Here is a 22,497-nt window from a genome sequence, read left to right as displayed (position 1 = left end):
GCCGCCTCTGAACACTCCAGAGAACCGGGAATACACTGCTGAGATCATGTTTGAGTCCTTCAATGTCCCGGGACTGTATATAGCCGTTCAGGTGAGGGGTCTGGGTCTTCCCTGGCGGGGGGCTGTTATGTGGACAGTTTTTTTGCGCGCCCCGAGGTTCATTGTCTGTTCTTTCCAGGCTGTACTCGCTTTGGCCGCTTCTTGGACGTCCAGACAAGTCGGTGAGCGAACTCTAACCGGTACGGTGATTGACAGCGGTGATGGCGTCACACACGTCATTCCAGTGGTGAGTACCTGTCACCGACAGCCGCTCTGTAATGATTCCTGGATACAAGGCTTCACCTCAGACGGAGGGGGATGGAAACGTCTCTGGGCTGCCGTGGTCTGTTTCTCAGGTACTTGGGCGGAGGCCCCGATAGAGGCCATTATAAGCAAGCGGGGGCGGTCACCGCGGCGCGGCTCGTATGGCGGTCACCGCAGCGCGGCTCGTATGGCGGTCACCGCAGCGCGGCTCGTATGGCGGTCACCGCAGCGCGGCTCGTATGGCGGTCACCGCAGCGCGGCTCGTATGGCGGTCACCGCGGCTCGTATGGCGGTCACCGCGGCTCGTATGGCGGTCACCGCGGCTCGTATGGCGGTCACCGCGGCTCGTATGGCGGTCACCGCGGCGCGTATGGCGGTCACCGCAGCGCGGCTCGTATGGCGGTCACCGCAGCGCGGCTCGTATGGCGGTAATCAAAAATAGATATTGGGATGCACTCCTCAATCAATTGGCGTGGTGCTAGTAAGGTAGGGACGAGAATCCCACAATATTGAAAATATACAACCCCAGCACTCACAGAAGTACGCAAAAGATCCAGATGCAAACAAATTTAAGTTTTATTGCAACAAAAGATGGTAAAGTTGAGGTGGAAAGCGACTTGGTAAAGACGTTTCGGCCGAACCTCGGCCTTTGTCACGGTCGCTAAAATGATAAAGAATAAAATGCTTTTACAAAGTTGGCAATAAAATTTACAAAAATACAGTATGAACAAATGAAAATAATAATATGAAAATAACATATATAGATGAGTTATCTCTGTTTACATGAAATTATATAGCGCTGTCACCTCAGATATACACAGAGAACAATTATTATACATTATAAGGAAAAATAAAAATATTTTAATACTGAACTGTATAAAGAAAATTGCGTGATCAATTAGTGGAACACGTAACACAAGAATTAAGGAAATCATAATCATCTATGAAAGAATAAGTCATAATGATCTATAAAAACAAGACTAGGGGCTGAATAGTCAGAACAAAATTAAGTTAAATATGCTCAAGGAGGATCTAGCAGTATATAACTGTATGTGGCATGCTGAAGGAGGATCTAGCAGTATATAACTGTATGTGGCATGCTGAAGGAGGATCTAGCAGTATATAACTGTATGTGGCATGCTGAAGGAGGATCTAGCAGTATATAACTGTATGTGGCATGCTGAAGGAGGATCTAGCAGTATATAGCTGTATGTGGCATAAACAATCTGGAAACCTCTGATGGTGATGCAATACCTAGGTTACATATATTGATTTAGTTTTGTTATTGTGGTGGGGAGAGGAAAGAGTCCTCACTGTAGACCATACCATAAAGTACCGGTAGAAAATAAAGGACAGTGTGAAAAGGAACAAACACTAGAGGATAAACTAAAGGGAGAAAGTAAGAGGAAAGACATGTGCTGCTGTACCTGTAAGACGATATCACTGGTATGGGTTGTCCGCCGGATATTCCCTGTGTGTCTGTGCTATGTGAGTTGCGTCTGTGTTTATACCAGACCAACCGGAACTGATGTCAGTGGTACAGCCAGAGCCGTCTAACAGCTGATATGTGAGTGCAGTGAATATTCATGAGGTAATTATAGCAAGGGACCGTGAAAAAGAAACCTTCTGGGAGTATTGACAGAGCCATCTAGCTGCTGATATGTGAGTGCAGTGAATATTCATGAGGTAATTATAGTAAGGGACCGTGGAGAAAGAGAGCAAAGGGACCTAGCAGCTGATGTGAGTGCAATGAATATTCCTGAGGTTATTATAGTAAGAATGTGTGTTAGTGTGTGTATATATATATATATATATATATATATATGTGAGTGGCATGTAATGAAGGAATGCAACTATATAGAGAAGTATGTTGACAGAAACTGATTGGACGCTATCTAGTTGCCATGACAACGAACCAGAGAAGGAAAGGGACCGTATGTCTGAAGGTATAGATGATCTCAGCCCATGTGTATGGGATGTCAATGTAAGGATAGATGTAGGAACGGTATAGAAGGTGATAGTAGTCATGGCAACATGGAGAGAAGGGAAAATTAGAAAAATTAGAAAAAATTTTGAAAAAATAAAAATCAGAAAAAATATATATGTATAAAAATGAAGGAATAAAGATGAGATTTGACAGCCGGTTTTATGGTACTTTTACCTGGTCCATGTGGATGTGTTTTTTCTCTAGCGTGTCTAGAAACAGAAAAGACAACAAGTTAGAATATGCAAGTCAAACAAGATATAGGAACTGGCATTAATACATGAACTGCACAGAAGATAATAGGGTTTCGTATCAATTCATTAGGTCAAATTCCCTATTGAGACCCCTGGGACTTAAGGTTTGTAATGTATGTATCCAGTAGGATTCCCGTTCCTTAAGTAAATGTATGTGGTTGCCACCTCTACGTGGTTGAGGAACGTGTTCAATTATCTGGAACTGAAATTGGGAAAGTTGATGATTCGCCTTACTGAAGTGGTCTGGTAATGGTAACCAGTTTTTGTTACAGCGGATAGTAGATTTGTGGCTTGTTATGCGATCCCTAATGTGTTGTGTGGTTTCGCCCACATATATTAGCCCACACGGGCACTTTACCAGGTATACCACAAAATTGGTATCACATGTATAGAAGCCTTTTATGGGAAAAGATTTATTAGTGTGGGGATGCTGGAACCGATCACCCTTGATAACGTTGGAGCAGCATGAGCAATGGAGGCATGGGAAAGTTCCATTATGTCTGGGTCGTAAGAAAGTTTGTCTGGGCAATTTAGTGTTGCTGCCAATGTCTGCTCTAACCAATCTATCCCTGAAATTGGGTGGGCGTTTGAGGCACATCATCGCAGGCGACTTAAATTCTAGAATGGTCGGGTAGGCTGTACTGAGGTGGTGCCAATGTTTTCTAATAATTTGTTGGAATTTTGGAACCAAAGGGTGATATGTATGTACAAACGGAATTCTATTTAGTTTAGTGTCGTTGCGGGTGGTACAAGGTGTGTGATCTTCTTGAATCGTATTATGCAGTTCTTGTTGAAGTATCCGTGAAGGATAACCTCTGTCTTTGAATTTGTCAGTCATTTCTTGTAATCTAGTGTGTCGTGTTGTCTCATCTGTTACAATCCTAGAGATGCGTTTATATTGAGATTTAGGAAGTGAGGTTTTAGTTTTATACGGATGGTTACTCTGGAAATGGAGCAGGCCATTTCTGTCTGTGGGTTTGGTATATAGATCGACAACTAGATGGCCAGTGTTATTTTTCTTAACCAACGTGTCCAGGAAGCTTATCTCCTGTGAACTCAGATTTAATGTAAATTGTAGACCCTCACGTATGGTGTTAATTTCCTGGACAAAATCTATGGCAGATTGTTCAGTACCTTTCCATATGCAAAATATGTCATCTATATATCGATGCCAGCAGCGCGGCTCGTATGGCGGTCACCGCAGCGCGGCTCGTATGGCGGTCAGCGCGGCTCGTATAGCGGTCAGCGCGGCTCGTATGGCGGTCAGCGCGGCTCGTATGGCGGTCACCGCAGCGCGGCTCGTATGGCGGTCACCGCAGCGCGGCTCGTATGGCGGTCACCGCAGCGCGGCTCGTATGGCGGTCACCGCAGCGCGGCTCGTATGGCGGTCACCGCAGCGCGGCTCGTATGGCGGTCACCGCAGCGCGGCTCGTATGGCGGTCACCGCGGCTCGTATGGCGGTCACCGCGGCTCGTATGGCGGTCACCGCGGCTCGTATGGCGGTCAGCGCGGCTCGTATGGCGGTCAGCGCGGCTCGTATGGCGGTCAGCGCGGCTCGTATGGCGGTCACCGCAGCGCGGCTCGTATGGCGGTCACCGCAGCGCGGCTCGTATGGCGGTCACCGCAGCGCGGCTCGTATGGCGGTCACCGCAGCGCGGCTCGTATGGCGGTCACCGCAGCGCGGCTCGTATGGCGGTCACCGCAGCGCGGCTCGTATGGCGGTCACCGCGGCGCGTATGGCGGTCAGCGCGGCTCGTATGGCGGTCAGCGCGGCTCGTATGGCGGTCAGCGCGGCTCGTATGGCGGTCACCGCGGCTCGTATGGCGGTCAGCGCGGCTCGTATGGCGGTCAGCGCGGCTCGTATGGCGGTCAGCGCGGCTCGTATGGCGGTCAGCGCGGCTCGTATGGCGGTCAGCGCGGCTCGTATGGCGGTCAGCGCGGCTCGTATGGCGGTCACCGCGGCTCGTATGGCGGTCACCGCGGCTCGTATGGCGGTCACCGCGGCTCGTATGGCGGTCACCGCAGCGCGGCTCGTATGGCGGTCACCGCAGCGCGGCTCGTATGGCGGTCACCGCGGCGCGTATGGCGGTCACCGCGGCTCGTATGGCGGTCAGCGCGGCTCGTATGGCGGTCAGCGCGGCTCGTATGGCGGTCAGCGCGGCTCGTATGGCGGTCAGCGCGGCTGGTATGGCGGTCACCGCAGCGCGGCTGGTATGGCGGTCACCGCAGCGCGGCTGGTATGGCGGTCACCGCAGCGCGGCTGGTATGGCGGTCACCGCAGCGCGGCTGGTATGGCGGTCACCGCAGCGCGGCTGGTATGGCGGTCACCGCAGCGCGGCTGGTATGGCGGTCACCGCAGCGCGGCTCGTATGGCAGGCCGTGTTTGTGGCACGGGGTTCACTGCAGGAGGTTGGAGCGAGTTATGAACTTATTGCAGGGTTTGCGCCGGGTCATCTGTAATTCCTCTCCTTTTGGGAGGGTTCACATATTTATGCGCGCTCTGATGAGTGACTGACCTTGACATACGTGTATATGTGCCCGGTGTTCTGCCATTCATGGGCTGTGTCTTTCAGGCTGAAGGCTACGTCATTGGAAGCTGCATTAAGCACATCCCCATCGCTGGCCGCGACATTACCTACTTCATCCAGCAGCTTCTCCGAGATCGCGAGGTGGGAATCCCCCCGGAGCAGTCCCTGGAGACGGCCAAAGCTGTAAAGGTACGAGAAGCTGCGCACGAGTCTCCTCCAGGGCCGGTGATGGGGCCACGTCCGGGCGCTGCAGCCGCTACCAGTAGACCGTAAATGGTCTTCTTACAGATTTGAACGTGTCGGCTGGATCCCAGCATGCACCTCTTCACTGCCCTTGTGTCGTCGTTCCTTCGTCTTTGCCATCCCAGTTGTAGAGCAGAACGTCCGCTGGCTGATACCCGGGGGCGCTCACTCGTACGTCTGCCACCATTCTCATAGATCCGTGGGCACATCTTCTCCACTTTCTCATTACAGGAACGTTTCAGCTACGTCTGCCCCGACCTGGTGAAGGAATTCAGCAAATACGATACAGACGGCAGCAAGTGGATCAAGCAGTTCAGCGGCACCAATGCCGTGTCCAAGAAGGAGTTCTGCATAGACGTCGGCTATGAGAGGTTTCTGGGCCCCGAGATCTTCTTCCATCCTGAGGTTCGTGTGTCGGCAGAGACTCCTCCCCCATAATGCCGGTGTCGTGTGGATCGGGAGCACTCCCAGCCCCCGGTTACTGAAGACCGTCCTTTTTTTGGTATTCATGATCTTTCTGTCTCGTTTGTAGTTTGCTAATCCGGATTTCACTCAGCCGATCTCTGAGGTTGTGGATGAAGTGATCCAGAACTGTCCTATTGATGTCCGGCGTCCGCTCTACAAGGTGACTGCCTTACTCTGTGCTGCTCTTCAATGTGATCGTTCTCTGCCTGACTGACCTGTCTCCTCTGCACAGAACATCGTCCTCTCCGGGGGCTCCACCATGTTCAGGGACTTTGGCCGCCGCCTGCAGAGAGATTTGAAGAGAACTGTTGATGCGAGACTGAAGTTGAGTGAGGAGCTTAGTGGAGGTCATCTGAAGGTGAGTTTATAATGGTGGCGGAGGTGTCCGTGTTAGACCATGTTCACACAAGGCAGATTTGCTGCAGAACACTACAATGTAATTGAAATAGGGTTTTCCTACCATAAAAAAAACTGGCACTGCAGAAACCATACAGTTAGTGAACGTGCCCTGAACACAGAATCACGTGCGTGTTTCGTATGTAGCGGTTAGTTGCTGCAGTATCACGTGTGTGTGTGTGTGTGTGTGTGTGCGTGTGTGTGTGTGTGTGTGTGTGTGTCATATGTGGCGGTTAGTTGCTGCAGAATCACGTGTGTGTGTCATATGTGGCGGTTGCTGCTGTATCACGTGTGTGTGTCATATGTGGCGGTTAGTTGCTGCAGTATCACGTGCGTGTGTGTGTGTGTCATATGTGGCGGTTGCTGCAGTATCACGTGCGTGTGTGTGTGTGTCATATGTGGCGGTTGCTGCAGTATCACGTGCGTGTGTGTGTGTGTGTCATATGTGGCGGTTGCTGCAGTATCACGTGCGTGTGTGTGTGTGTGTGTGTGTGTCATATGTGGCGGTTGCTGCTGTATCACGTGTGTGTGTCATGTGGCGGATGCTGCAGTATCGCGTGTGTGTCATATGTGGCGTTTAGGTGCTGCAGTATCACGTGCGTGTGTGTGTATGTCATATGTGGCGGTTGCTGCTGTATCGTGTGTGTGTGTGTGTCATATGTGGCGGTTGCTGCTGTATCGTGTGTGTGTGTGTCATATGTGGCGGGTGCTGCAGTGTCACATGTGTGTCTGTATGTATGTCGTATGTGGCGGGTGCTGCTGTATCATTTGTGTGTGTGTGTGTGTGTGTCATATGTGGCGGTTGCTGCAGTATCACGTGTGTGTCTGTGTGTGTCATGTGGCGGTTGCTGCTGTATCACGTGTGTGTGTGTGTCATATGTGGCGGTTAGGTGCTGCAGTGTCACGTGTGTGTATGTCATATGTGGCGGTTGCTGCTGTATCACGTGTGTGTGTCATATGTGGCGGTTAGGTGCTGCAGTGTCACGTGTGTGTATGTCATATGTGGCGGTTGCTGCTGTATCGTGTGTTTCATATGTGGCGGTTAGTTGCTGCAGTGTCACGTGTGTGTGTATGTCATATGTGGCGGTTGCTGCTGTATCGTGTGTGTGTGTGTGTGTGTGCGTATGTCATATGTGGCGGTTGCTGCTGTATCGTGTGTGTGTGTGTGTGTGTGTCATATGTGGCGGTTGCTGCAGTATCACGTGTGTGTCATATGTGGCGGTTGCTGCAGTATCACGTGTGTGTCATATGTGGCGGTTGCTGCAGTATCACGTGTGTGTGTGTGTGTGTGTATGTCATATGTGGCGGTTGCTGCTGTATCACGTGTGTGTCATATGTGGCGGTTGCTGCAGTATCACGTGTGTGTCATATGTGGCGGTTGCTGCAGTATCACGTGTGTGTGTGTGTGTGTGTATGTCATATGTGGCGGTTGCTGCTGTATCGTGTGTGTGTGCGTATGTCATATGTGACGGTTAGGTGCTGCAGAATCACGTTTGTGTATGTCATATGTGGCGGTTGCTGCTGTATCGTGTGTGTGTGTGTCATATGTGGCGGTTGCTGCAGTATCACGTGTGTGTCATATGTGGCGGTTGCTGCAGTATCACGTGTGTGTCTGTGTGTGTCATATGTGGCGGTTGCTGCAGTATCACGTGTGTGTGTGTGTGTGTGTATGTCATATGTGGCGGTTGCTGCTGTATCGTGTGTGTGCGTATGTCATATGTGACGGTTAGGTGCTGCAGAATCACGTTTGTGTATGTCATATGTGGCGGTTGCTGCAGTATCACGTGTGTGTGTGTGTCATATGTGGTGGTTGCTGCTGTATCACGTGTGTGTCATATGTGGCGGTTGCTGCTGTATCACATGTGTGTCTGTGTGTGTCATATGTGGCGGTTGCTGCAGTGTCACGTGTGTGTGTGTGTGTCTGTGTGTGTGTGTATGTATGTCGTATGTGGCGGGTGCTGCTGTATCACGTGTGTGTGTGTGTGTCATATGTGGCGGTTGCTGCTGTATCGTGTGTGTGTGTGTCATATGTGGCGGTTAGGTGCTGCAGTGTCACGTGTGTGTGTGTGTGTGTCTCTGTGTGTATGTCGTATGTGGTGGGTGCTGCTGTATCGTGTGTGTGTGTGTGTGTGTGTGTGTGTGTGTGTGTGTGTGTGTCATATGTGGCGGTTGCTGCAGTATCACGTGTGTGTCATATGTGGCGGTTGCTGCTGTATCACGTGTGTGTGTGTGTGTGTGTGTGTCATATGTGGCGGTTAGGTGCTGCAGTGTCACGTGTGTGTATGTCACATGTGGCGGTTGCTGCTGTATCGTGTGTTTCATATGTGGCGGTTAGTTGCTGCAGTGTCACGTGTGTGTGTGTGTGTGTGTCGTATGTGACGGTTAGGTACTGCAGTATCACATGCGTGTGTTTCATATGTGGCGGTTAGTTGCTGCAGTATCACGTGTGTGTGTGTGTGTCGTATGTGGCGGGTGCTGCTGTATCACATGCGTGTACGTCCTTGGTTACAGCCGGACTCCTCCTGCAACAGCCAGGATCGGAGATGACTTTGATCCTTGACATTTAACCCCTTGGCCACGCAGGTGACGAAAAAATAAGTTCTGACTTGGGATACGGCGATGAGAGAAATGATCTTCTTTAAAAAAAAAATTCTGTGAAAATGTAAAACCTAAAAAAAATGATAGATATTTGTTATGGCCGTAATCGTGCGGACCCGTGGAATAAACTTCCAGCGGTATTTACTGGTGTGCGTTTAAAACGCAAAAAACTATTGCGGAATTGCTGTTTGCTTTTTCCATTTCCCTCCCAAAAAGTTAAAAGTTTAGCGATAAATTATACGTGTAGCAGAAAAAAAAACCATAACATAACATAACCTAGCGTCACTACCCCGGAGGAAGCTCGATCGGCGAAACGCGCGTCTGGGCACAACCTTTCCAGGCTGCAGTGCGGGGCCGTTACAGCGGTCACTCCCTTCATACTCCTTATGTCACATATAGGTCTATTGCAATCTACCCAGGCTATGCGACCTTGACTCTCTCTCGGGCGCTCTCGGCCTCATCACGACTCTCTGGTCCTGGTCGGTCTCTATTTCTGTAAAGCGGAAACTAACTGGAAACGAATCCTTTACATCTCGGCCATCTGTGAATTATTTGGTCTTGGAGTGACTTCCTCTCTCTGTATATTTTGCTGTCACCATTGACTTCTAGTTCCGCGTGTATTTTACTACCTCGACTGTCACCTGTCATCAGATCGTGAGTCTTTGCCAGGGATTTCTGTTTTTGGCGGGCTCAATACCCCAACTTCCATTCTCCTGAAGCCGCCGCACTGCGCTCCTTCCTTTATCCGGATCCTTTTTGTATTTTATGTGTCAGTATTTTGTATTTTTTCTCCTACCTGTGGCGTAATGACTTCTCGTTCTCTTCTATGTACTTTCTATTGCCACCATTTTGGGGTAAATGAGACTTTTTTTCTATCACATTTTGTGTCATTTTATTGTGCGAGATGTGACCAAAATACAGCAATTCTGACTTTTTTTTAAAAGATTTTCCGGCGTTCACTGCATCGGGTGGGAGGATCGGGGTGACGCGTGGCGGCCTGGACGTCTTCTAGGTTCTCACTAATGGTGTAAATGGCGGAGAGTTTTATTTCTTTTTCTGTTGCTTCTACAGCACGACCTGTTCCACATTGTCCTACACGGTCACCAGTCTCAGCCTCTGTCCCCAGGAGCTGGCAATCTAATTTCCCTAAGACCCTGATTAACGGTTAAGTGGCCGGAGTGTGAGGAGAACGTACAAACTCCATGTAGATGTTGTCCTTGGTTATGTGCTGCAGCAGATCAGCGGCGCCCTGCGCCGCTGCTCTGGTTTAGTGATGTTATCAGGATTTTCTGCTTCTCATCTCCTCTTTTTTTTTTTTTTTTTTTTTCCCAGCCGAAGCCGATTGACGTGCAGGTGATCACGCACCACATGCAGCGCTACGCCGTCTGGTTTGGAGGGTCGATGCTGGCGTCCACAGTAAGTATAACCGTGTGATGGTGAAGGCAGACTACTACCCCCAACAGATCAGCGGGAATGTTTTACTAGTTGCAGTCCAGCCACTCGCGTGGTAACGGGGACCTTAGTCCCGTCCAGACTGTTCCGGGCCGAGTCCCGTCGCCCACACTAATCATTTACCAATCCTCTTCCTTTCAGCCGGAGTTTTACCAGGTTTGCCACACGAAGAAGGACTATGAAGAGATCGGGCCGAGCATCTGCCGTCACAATCCAGTGTTCGGGGTCATGTCTTAAGTGATGGAGTGGTGATGGCTGCTGTTCTTGGGGGGATCAGGAGAGGTCGGGGTGATCTCCTCTAGCGCTGCTGCGGGCGACATTCTCTTCTGACCCGGGTCTCGCCGGCGCTGTCCTCTCATTATGGTTAATAAAACACAAGCTCTGGGTTCAGTTCTGCGCCTGGTTCCTCGTGTTGACGCCTCCGGATGCCGCTCCTGTGACTGGTCATGGGAATCGCTTTTTGTATCTTTTACTTTGTATGTTTTGTTTCCTTGGCAGTGACGGTACCAGAGTCAGTAACTCTGCATTCAGTCATCTTGTGGCCTCGGCGCTGCCGCTCCTGTTCTTCGCTTGCACACAGCTGGACCGTTTCTGCAAATGTCGGTGCTTTGGATTAATTGGTAAACGGTAAAATTGTTTTGTGAAGCCTAAAATCATTCCAATAAAGGCCGGCGTCTCTTTTCTACGAGCTCCTCTGCGCTTTCTATATGTCAGTAGATTAATTCACTGCTTATCTGGATGTCGAGGATGAAATCTGTACAACCTGTGAGGTCCAATACACGACCCCCCCCCCTCCCCCGGTGACCCCTGATCATTGATCAAAGGCAGTGACTGATTGCTCAGGGATCTGTGAGGTAATGGAGCCGGAAGGTGCGCTCGTTACGGGCCCTGCGGGTGACGATGATCGAGCCTCCCACCGTCTCCCGACCTCCTCCTTCTCCTCCTCTAATACCGGCGTGTCAGTCTTTGGGTTTGTTCACAAAGAGGTTTTGTTTTTTTAGGCGTTTTGTGAAGGGCAAAACATTCACATTTTCTCCAAAATACGCTTTGAAAACGGCTGCAAACAACTTAACATTTGGAACAGTACAGAATTCAGAGAGTCACCGGATGTGGCGGCGGCGGGTACAAATAATCACAAATCACCCAAAAAGACGGATGAATAAGCGGCAGCGTGAGACGTCACTTCTACTTTGTATTTGGGGGGAAGACCCTTTCCGTTTTATCCCAAATAACTGACACAAAAAGGTGATATGGGGGGGGGGGGGGCTGGGGGGGGTGTCACTGAGCTGTGGGAACAAAACTGCCTGACAGTCCCCATCCGATCCCCCACGTAATGACAGCGGCAACCACTGACCTGGACCCTAGACCATTATTAGGAACATCGGGGACAAAACCCTCTGAATGAGCCCCTGTCCCGTAACTCCCAGATGGGGACACGAGCCCTGACGAGCGCCGGTGGGGCAGAGATTGTGATTCTCTAATCTCATGACAATAAGACGACTGTCCCGGAGCTCCCACTGTATCGAGCGCATCTCACCCGTCCTCCAGATGGACAGTGGATATAGGTGACTCGTGTCAGTCCAAACCTCCTTGGGTTTTATCCAAGGACTATCGATATTCTAAGAAATAAATCTTGCAGCGCTCCCACAGAATAGATGAAAAACTGATTCATTCACGCCAAAATATAAAGGTGCCACGTCTCAGTCCAACATTAGGACCTTTTTCAAGTATTAGGCTGGATTCACACGAGCGTGTTCAGTCCGTAATGGACGGACGTATTTCGGCCGCAAGTCCCGGACCGAACACAGTGCAGGGAGCCGGGCTCCTGGGATCATAGTTATGTACGACGCTAGGAGTCCCTGCCTCTCCGTGGAACTACTGTCCCCTACTGAAAACATGATTACAGGGACAGTTGTCCTGCAGAGAGGCAGGGACTCCTAGCGTCGTACATAACTATGATCCCAGGAGCCCGGCTCCCTGCACTGTGTTCGGTACGGGACTTGCGGCCGAAATACGTTCCATCCTTTACAAACGTAATGACCGTGTGAACCCGGCCTTATGGTGTATACAACAATCATGGGTTATATAGAGAGCATCACATACCAGCACTCATGGGTTATATAGAGTGCATCACATACCAGCAATCATGGGTTATATAGAGTGCATCACATACCAGCAATCATGGGTTATATAGAGAGCATCACATACCAGCACTCATGGGTTATATAGAGAGCATCACATACCAGCAATCATGGGTTATATAGAGAGCATCACATACCAGCAATCATGGGTTATATAGAGTGCATCACATACCAGCAATCATGGGTTATATAGAGTGCATCACATACCAGCAATCATGGGTTATATAGAGAGCATCACATACCAGCAATCATGGGTTATATAGAGTGCATCACATACCAGCAATCATGGTTTATATAGAGAGCATCACATACCAGCAATCATGGGTTATATAGAGAGCATCACATACCAGCAATCATGGGTTATATAGAGTGCATCACATACCAGCAATCATGGGTTATATAGAGAGCATCACATACCAGCAATCATGGTTTATATAGAGTGCATCACATACCAGCAATCATGGGTTATATAGAGTGCGTCACATACCAGCAATCATGGGTTATATAGAGTGCGTCACATACCAGCAATCATGGGTTATATAGAGAGCGTCACATACCAGCAATCATGGGTTATATAGAGAGCGTCACATACCAGCAATCATGGGTTATATAGAGTGCGTCACATACCAGCAATCATGGGTTATATAGAGTGCGTCACATACCAGCAATCATGGGTTATATAGAGAGCGTCACATACCAGCAATCATGGGTTATATAGAGTGCGTCACATACCAGCACTCATGGTTTATATAGAGAGCGTCACATACCAGCAATCATGGATTATATAGAGTGCATCACATACCAGCAATCATGGGTTATATAGAGTGCATCACATACCAGCACTCATGGGTTATATAGAGAGCATCACATACCAGCAATCATGGGTTATATAGAGAGCATCACATACCAGCAATCATGGGTTATATAGAGTGCATCACATACCAGCAATCATGGGTTATATAGAGTGCATCACATACCAGCAATCATGGGTTATATAGAGAGCATCACATACCAGCAATCATGGGTTATATAGAGTGCATCACATACCAGCAATCATGGTTTATATAGAGAGCATCACATACCAGCAATCATGGGTTATATAGAGAGCATCACATACCAGCAATCATGGGTTATATAGAGAGCATCACATACCAGCAATCATGGGTTATATAGAGTGCATCACATACCAGCAATCATGGTTTATATAGAGTGCATCACATACCAGCAATCATGGGTTATATAGAGTGCGTCACATACCAGCAATCATGGGTTATATAGAGTGCGTCACATACCAGCAATCATGGGTTATATAGAGAGCGTCACATACCAGCAATCATGGGTTATATAGAGAGCGTCACATACCAGCAATCATGGGTTATATAGAGTGCGTCACATACCAGCAATCATGGGTTATATAGAGTGCGTCACATACCAGCAATCATGGGTTATATAGAGAGCGTCACATACCAGCAATCATGGGTTATATAGAGTGCGTCACATACCAGCACTCATGGTTTATATAGAGAGCGTCACATACCAGCAATCATGGATTATATAGAGTGCATCACATACCAGCAATCATGGGTTATATAGAGAGCGTCACATACCAGCAATCATGGGTTATATATAGAGCGCGTCACATACCAGCAATCATGGGTTATATATAGAGCGCGTCACATACCAGCAATCATGACTTATATAGAGCGCGTCACATACCAGCAATCATGGGTTATATAGAGCGCATCACATACCAGCAATCATGGTTTATATAGAGAGCATCACATACCAGCAATCATGGGTTATATAGAGAGCATCACATACCAGCAATCATGGGTTATATAGAGAGTACATCACATACCAGCAATCATGGGTTATATAGAGAGTATCACATACCAGCAATCATGGGTTATATAGAGTGCATCACATACCAGCAATCATGGGTTATATAGAGAGCATCACATACCAGCAATCATGGGTTATATAGAGAGTACATCACATACCAGCAATCATGGGTTATATAGAGAGCATCACATACCAGCAATCATGGGTTATATAGAGTGCATCACATACCAGCAATCATGGGTTATATAGAGAGCATCACATACCAGCAATCATGGGTTATATAGAGTGCATCACATACCAGCAATCATGGGTTATATAGAGAGCGTCACATACCAGCAATCATGGGTTATATAGAGAGCGTCACATACCAGCAATCATGGGTTATATAGAGAGCGTCACATACCAGCAATCATGGGTTATATAGAGTGCGTCACATACCAGCAATCATGGTTTATATAGAGTGCGTCACATACCAGCAATCATGGGTTATATAGAGTGCATCACATACCAGCAATCATGGGTTATATAGAGTGCATCACATACCAGCAATCATGGGTTATATAGAGTGCATCACATACCAGCAATCATGGGTTATATAGACTGCGTCACATACCAGCAATCATGGGTTATATAGAGTGCATCACATACCAGCAATCATGGGTTATATAGAGAGCATCACATACCAGCAATCATGGTTTATATAGAGAGCATCACATACCAGCAATCATGGTTTATATAGAGAGCGTCACATACCAGCAATCATGGGTTATATAGAGAGCGTCACATACCAGCAATCATGGGTTATATAGAGTGCATCACATACCAGCAATCATGGGTTATATAGAGTACATCACATACCAGCAATCATGGGTTATATAGAGTGCATCACATACCAGCAATCATGGTTTATATAGAGTGCGTCACATACCAGCAATCATGGTTATACCAGCACTATACCATACACTCTATATAAACCATGATTGCTGGTATGTGATGCTCTCTATATAACCCATGATTGCTGGTATGTGATGCACTCTATATAACCCATGATTGCTGGTATGTGATGCACTCTATATAACCCATGATTGCTGGTATGTGATGCACTCTATATAAACCATGAGTGCTGGTATGTGATGCTGTCTATATAACCCATGATTGCTGGTATGTGATGCTGTCTATATAACCCATGATTGCTGGTATGTGATGCACTCTATATAACCCATGATTGCTGGTATGTGATGCACTCTATATAACCCATGATTGCTGGTATGTGATGCACTCTATATAACTCATGATTGCTGGTATGTGATGCACTCTATATAAACCATGATTGCTGGTATGTGATGCACTCTATATAACCCATGATAGCTGGTATGTGATGCACTCTATATAACCCATGATTGCTGGTATGTGATGCTCTCTATATAACCCATGATTGCTGGTATGTGATGCACTCTATATAACCCATGATTGCTGGTATGTGATGCACTCTATATAACCCATGATTGCTGGTATGTGATTGCTCTCTATATAAACCATGATTGCTGGTATGTGATGCTGTCTATATAACCCATGATTGCTGGTATGTGATGCTGTCTATATAACCCATGATTGCTGGTATGTGATGCACTCTATATAACCCATGATTGCTGGTATGTGATGCACTCTATATAACCCATGATTGCTGGTATGTGATGCACTCTATATAACTCATGATTGCTGGTATGTGATGCACTCTATATAAACCATGATTGCTGGTATGTGATGCACACTATATAACCCATGATAGCTGGTATGTGATGCACTCTATATAACCCATGATTGCTGGTATGTGATGCTCTCTATATAACCCATGATTGCTGGTATGTGATGCACTCTATATAACCCATGATTGCTGGTATGTGATGCACTCTATATAAACCATGATTGCTGGTATGTGATGCACTCTATATAACCCATGATTGCTGGTATGTGATGTACTCTATATAACCCATGATTGCTGGTATGTGATGCACTCTATATAAACCATGATTGCTGGTATGTGATGCTCTCTATATAACCCATGATTGCTGGTATGTGACGCACTCTATATAACCCACGATTGCTGGTATGTGACGCACTCTATATAACCCATGATTGCTGGTATGTGATGCACTCTATATAACCCACGATTGCTGGTATGTGATGCACTCTATATAACCCACGATTGCTGGTATGTGATGCACTCTATATAACCCATGATTGCTGGTATGTGATGCACTCTATATAACCCATGATTGCTGGTATGTGATGCTCTCTATATATCCCATGATTGCTGGTATGTGATGCACTCTATATAACCCACGATTGCTGGTATGTGATGCACTCTATATAACCAATGATTGCTGGTATTTGATGCACTCTATATAACCCATGATTGCTGGTATGTGATGCTCTCTATATAACCCATGATTGCTGGTATGTGATGCACTCTATATAACCCATGATTGCTGGTATGTGATGCTCTCTATATAAACCATGATTGCTGGTATGTGATGCTCTCTATATAAACCATGATTGCTGGTATGTGATGCTCTCTATATAACCCATGATTGCTGGTATGTGATGCACTCTATATAACCCATGATTGCTGGTATGTGACGCACTCTATATAACCCATGATTGCTGGTATGTGATGCACTCTATATAACCCATGATTGCTGGTATGTGATGCTCTCTATATAACCCATGATTGCTGGTATGCGACGCTCTCTATATAACCCATGATTGCTGGTATGCGATGCACTCTATATAACCCATGATTGCTGGTATGTGATGCACTCTATATAAACCATGATTGCTGGTATATGATGCACTCTATATAAACCATGATTGCTGGTATGTGACGCTCTCTATATAACCCATGATTGCTGGTATGTGACGCTCTCTATATAACCCATGATTGCTGGTATGTGATGCTCTCTATATAACCCATGATTGCTGGTATGTGATGCTCTCTATATAAACCATGATTGCTGGTATGTGATGCTCTCTATATAACCCATGATTGCTGGTATGTGACGCTCTCTATATAACCCATGATTGCTGGTATGTGATGCACTCTATATAAACCATGATTGCTGGTATGTGATGCACTCTATATAACCCATGATTGCTGGTATGTGATGCACTCTATATAACCCATGATTGCTGGTATGTGATGCTCTCTATATAACCCATGATTGCTGGTATGTGATGCGCTCTATGTAACCCATGATTGCTGGTATGTGATGCTCTCTATATAACCCATGATTGCTGGTATGTGATGCTCTCTATATAACCCATGATTGCTGGTATGTGATGCACTCTATATAACCCATGATTGCTGGTATGTGATGCTCTCTATATAACCCATGATTGCTGGTATGTGATGCTCTCTATATAAACCATGATTGCTGGTATGTGATGCTCTCTATATAAACCATGATTGCTGGTATGTGATGCTCTCTATATAACCCATGATTGCTGGTATGTGATGCTCTCTATATAACCCATGATTGCAGGTATGTGATGCTCTCTATATAACCCATGATTGCTGGTATGTGATGCTCTCTTTATAACCCATGATTGCAGGTATGTGATGCTCTCTATATAACCCATGATTGCAGGTATGTGATGCTCTCTATATAACCCATGATTGCTGGTATGTGATGCTCTCTATATAACCCATGATTGCTGGTATGTGATGCTCTCTATATAACCCATGATTGCAGGTATGTGATGCTCTCTATATAACCCATGATTGCTGGTATGTGATGCTCTCTATATAACCCATGATTGCTGGTATGTGATGCTCTCTATATAACCCATGATTGCTGGTATGTGATGCTCTCTATATAACCCATGATTGCAGGTATGTGATGCTCTCTATATAACCCATGATTGCTGGTATGTGATGCTCTCTATATAACCCATGATTGCTGGTATGTGATGCTCTCTATATAACCCATGATTGCTGGTATGTGATGCTCTCTATATAACCCATGATTGCAGGTATGTGATGCTCTCTATATAACCCATGATTGCTGGTATGTGATGCTCTCTATATAACCCATGATTGCAGGTATGTGATGCTCTCTATATAACCCATGATTGCTGGTATGTGACGCTCTCTATATAACCCATGATTGCTGGTATGTGACGCACTCTATATAACCCATGATTGCTGGTATGTGATGCACTCTATATAACCCATGATTGCTGGTATGTGATGCACTCTATATAACCCATGATTGCTGGTATGTGATGCACTCTATATAACCCATGATTGCTGGTATGTGACGCACTCTATATAACCCATGATTGCTGGTATGTGATGCACTCTATATAACCCATGATTGCTGGTATGTGATGCACTCTATATAAACCATGATTGCTGGTATGTGACGCACTCTATATAACCCATGATTGCTGGTATGTGACGCACTCTATATAACCCATGATTGCAGGTATGTGATGCACTCTATATAACCCATGATTGCTGGTATGTGACGCACTCTATATAACCCATGATTGCTGGTATGTGATGCACTCTATATAACCCATGATTGCTGGTATGTGACGCTCTCTATATAACCCATGATTGCTGGTATGTGATGCACTCTATATAACCCATGATTGCTGGTATGTGATGCACTCTATATAACCCATGATTGCTGGTATGTGATGCACTCTATATAACCCATGATTGCTGGTATGTGACGCACTCTATATAACCCATGATTGCTGGTATGTGATGCACTCTATATAACCCATGATTGCTGGTATGTGATGCTCTCTATATAAACCATGATTGCTGGTATGTGATGCTCTCTATATAACCCATGATTGCTGGTATGTGATGCACTCTATATAACCCATGATTGCTGGTATGTGATGCTCTCTATATAACCCATGATTGCTGGTATGTGATGCTCTCTATATAACCCATGATTGCTGGTATGTGATGCACTCTATATAACCCATGATTGCTGGTATGTGATGCACTCTATATAACCCATGATTGCTGGTATGTGATGCTCTCTATATAAACCATGATTGCTGGTATGTGATGCTCTCTATATAACCCATGATTGCTGGTATGTGATGCACTCTATATAAACCATGATTGCTGGTATGTGATGCTCTCTATATAACCCATGATTGCTGGTATGTGATGCTCTCTATATAACCCATGATTGCTGGTATGTGATGCTCTCTATATAACCCATGATTGCTGGTATGTGATGCACTCTATATAAACCATGATTGCTGGTATGTGACGCTCTCTATATAACCCATGATTGCTGGTATGTGATGCACTCTATATAACCCATGATTGCTGGTATGTGATGCTCTCTATATAACCCATGATTGCTGGTATGTGATGCACTCTATATAACCCATGATTGCTGGTATGTGATGCACTCTATATAACCCATGATTGCTGGTATGTGATGCACTCTATATACACCATGATTGCTGGTATGTGATGCTCTCTATATAACCCATGATTGCTGGTATGTGATGCTCTCTATATAACCCATGATTGCTGGTATGTGACGCTCTCTATATAACCCATGATTGCTGGTATGTGATGCACTCTATATACACCATGATTGCTGGTATGTGATGCTCTCTATATAACCCATGATTGCTGGTATGTGATGCACTCTATATACACCATGATTGCTGGTATGTGATGCACTCTATATAACCCATGATTGCTGGTATGTGATGCTCTCTATATACACCATGATTGCTGGTATGTGATGCAGTCTATATAACCCATGATTGCTGGTATGTGATGCTCTCTATATAACCCATGATTGCTGGTATGTGATGCTCTCTATATAACCCATGATTGCTGGTATGTGATGCTCTCTATATAACCCATGATTGCTGGTATGTGATGCACTCTATATAACCCATGATTGCTGGTATGTGATGCTCTCTATATAACCCATGATTGCTGGTATGTGATGCTCTCTATATTACCCATGATTGCTGGTATGTGATGCACTCTATATAACCCATGATTGCTGGTATGTGATGCACTCTATATAACCCATGATTGCTGGTATGTGATGCACTCTATATAAACCATGATTGCTGGTATGTGATGCTCTCTATATAACCCATGATTGCTGGTATGTGATGCACTCTATATAAACCATGATTGCTGGTATGTGATGCTCTCTATATAACCCATGATTGCTGGTATGTGATGCTCTCTATATAACCCATGATTGCTGGTATGTGATGCTCTCTATATAACCCATGATTGCTGGTATGTGATGCTCTCTATATAACCCATGATTGCTGGTATGTGATGCGCTCTATATAACCCATGATTGCTGGTATGTGATGCGCTCTATATAACCCATGATTGCTGGTATGTGATGCTCTCTATATAACCCATGATTGCTGGTATGTGATGTACTCTATATAACCCATGATTGCTGGTATGTGATGCACTCTATATAACCCATGATTGCTGGTATGTGATGCTCTCTATATAACCCATGATTGCTGGTATGTGATGCTCTCTATATAACCCATGATTGCTGGTATGTGATGCTCTCTATATAAACCATGATTGCTGGTATGTGATGCACTCTATATAACCCATGATTGCTGGTATGTGATGCACTCTATATAACCCATGATTGCTGGTATGTGATGCACTCTATATAACCCATGATTGCTGGTATGTGATGCACTCTATATAACCCATGATTGCTGGTATGTGATGCACTCTATATAACCCATGATTGCTGGTATGTGATGCACTCTATATAACCCATGATTGCTGGTATGTGATGCTCTCTATATAACCCATGATTGCTGGTATGTGATGCTCTCTATATAAACCATGATTGCTGGTATGTGATGCTCTCTATATAACCCATGATTGCTGGTATGTGATGCTGTCTATATAACCCATGATTGCTGGTATGTGATGCACTCTATATATAACCCATGATTGCTGGTATGTGATGCACTCTATATATAACCCATGATTGCTGGTATGTGATGCACTCTATATATAACCCATGATTGCTGGTATGTAATGCTCTCTATATAACCCATGATTGCTGGTATGTGATGCTCTCTATATAACCCATGATTGCTGGTATGTGATGCTGTCTATATAACCCATGATTGCTGGTATGTGATGCTCTCTATATAACCCATGATTGCTGGTATGTGATGCTGTCTATATAACCCATGATTGCTGGTATGTGATGCTCTCTATATAACCCATGATTGCAGGTATGTGATGCTCTCTATATAACCCATGATTGCAGGTATGTGATGCTCTCTATATAACCCATGATTGCTGGTATGTGATGCTCTCTATATAACCCATGATTGCTGGTATGTGACGCTCTCTATATAACCCATGATTGCTGGTATGTGACGCACTCTATATAACCCATGATTGCTGGTATGTGATGCACTCTATATAACCCATGATTGCTGGTATGTGATGCTCTCTATATAACCCATGATTGCTGGTATGTGATGCACTCTATATAACCCATGATTGCTGGTATGTGATGCACTCTATATAAACCATGATTGCTGGTATGTGACGCACTCTATATAACCCATGATTGCTGGTATGTGACGCACTCTATATAACCCATGATTGCAGGTATGTGATGCACTCTATATAACCCATGATTGCTGGTATGTGATGCACTCTATATAACCCATGATTGCTGGTATGTGATGCACTCTATATAAACCATGATTGCTGGTATTTGACGCACTCTATATAACCCATGATTGCTGGTATGTGATGCACTCTATATAACCCATGATTGCTGGTATGTGACGCTCTCTATATAACCCATGATTGCTGGTATGTGATGCACTCTATATAACACATGATTGCTGGTATGTGATGCTCTCTATATAACCCATGATTGCTGGTATGTGATGCACTCTATATAACCCATGATTGCTGGTATGTGACGCACTCTATATAACCCATGATTGCTGGTATGTGATGCACTCTATATAACCCATGATTGCTGGTATGTGATGCACTCTATATAACCCATGACTGCTGGTATGTGATGCACTCTATATAACCCATGATTGCTGGTATGTGATGCTCTCTATATAAACCATGATTGCTGGTATGTGACGCACTCTATATAACCCATGATTGCTGGTATGTGATGCTCTCTATATAACCCATGATTGCTGGTATGTGATGCTCTCTATATAACCCATGATTGCTGGTATGTGATGCTCTCTAT

The 22,497-nt window shown here is 45.7% G+C and overlaps 1 protein-coding gene across 1 annotated transcript in view; it reads left to right on the top strand.

The window, feature by feature from the left end:
• The window catches only part of ACTR3B (actin related protein 3B), a 10,919-nt gene extending 13 nt beyond the window's left edge, over nucleotides 1–10,906 (top strand). The window contains exons 1-8 of the mRNA XM_075848614.1: nucleotides 1–91; nucleotides 179–286; nucleotides 5,115–5,258; nucleotides 5,544–5,717; nucleotides 5,845–5,937; nucleotides 6,010–6,135; nucleotides 10,104–10,187; nucleotides 10,365–10,906. The exon at nucleotides 1–91 is cut by the window's left edge and continues 13 nt beyond it. Of these exons, the coding sequence (XP_075704729.1) occupies nucleotides 47–91; nucleotides 179–286; nucleotides 5,115–5,258; nucleotides 5,544–5,717; nucleotides 5,845–5,937; nucleotides 6,010–6,135; nucleotides 10,104–10,187; nucleotides 10,365–10,460 (870 nt within the window). The 5' untranslated portion in view covers nucleotides 1–46 and the 3' untranslated portion in view covers nucleotides 10,461–10,906. The remainder of the gene's footprint in view (nucleotides 92–178; nucleotides 287–5,114; nucleotides 5,259–5,543; nucleotides 5,718–5,844; nucleotides 5,938–6,009; nucleotides 6,136–10,103; nucleotides 10,188–10,364) is intronic.
• Nucleotides 10,907–22,497: the final 11,591 nt, after the last annotated feature.

This window comes from Rhinoderma darwinii, unplaced genomic scaffold (genome assembly GCF_050947455.1).
Source record: "Rhinoderma darwinii isolate aRhiDar2 unplaced genomic scaffold, aRhiDar2.hap1 Scaffold_436, whole genome shotgun sequence".
NCBI classification, from domain to species: Eukaryota; Metazoa; Chordata; class Amphibia; order Anura; family Rhinodermatidae; genus Rhinoderma; species Rhinoderma darwinii.
The sequence above is the reverse complement of the archived record's forward strand: the minus strand, read 5'-3'. Positions and strand labels throughout refer to the sequence as shown.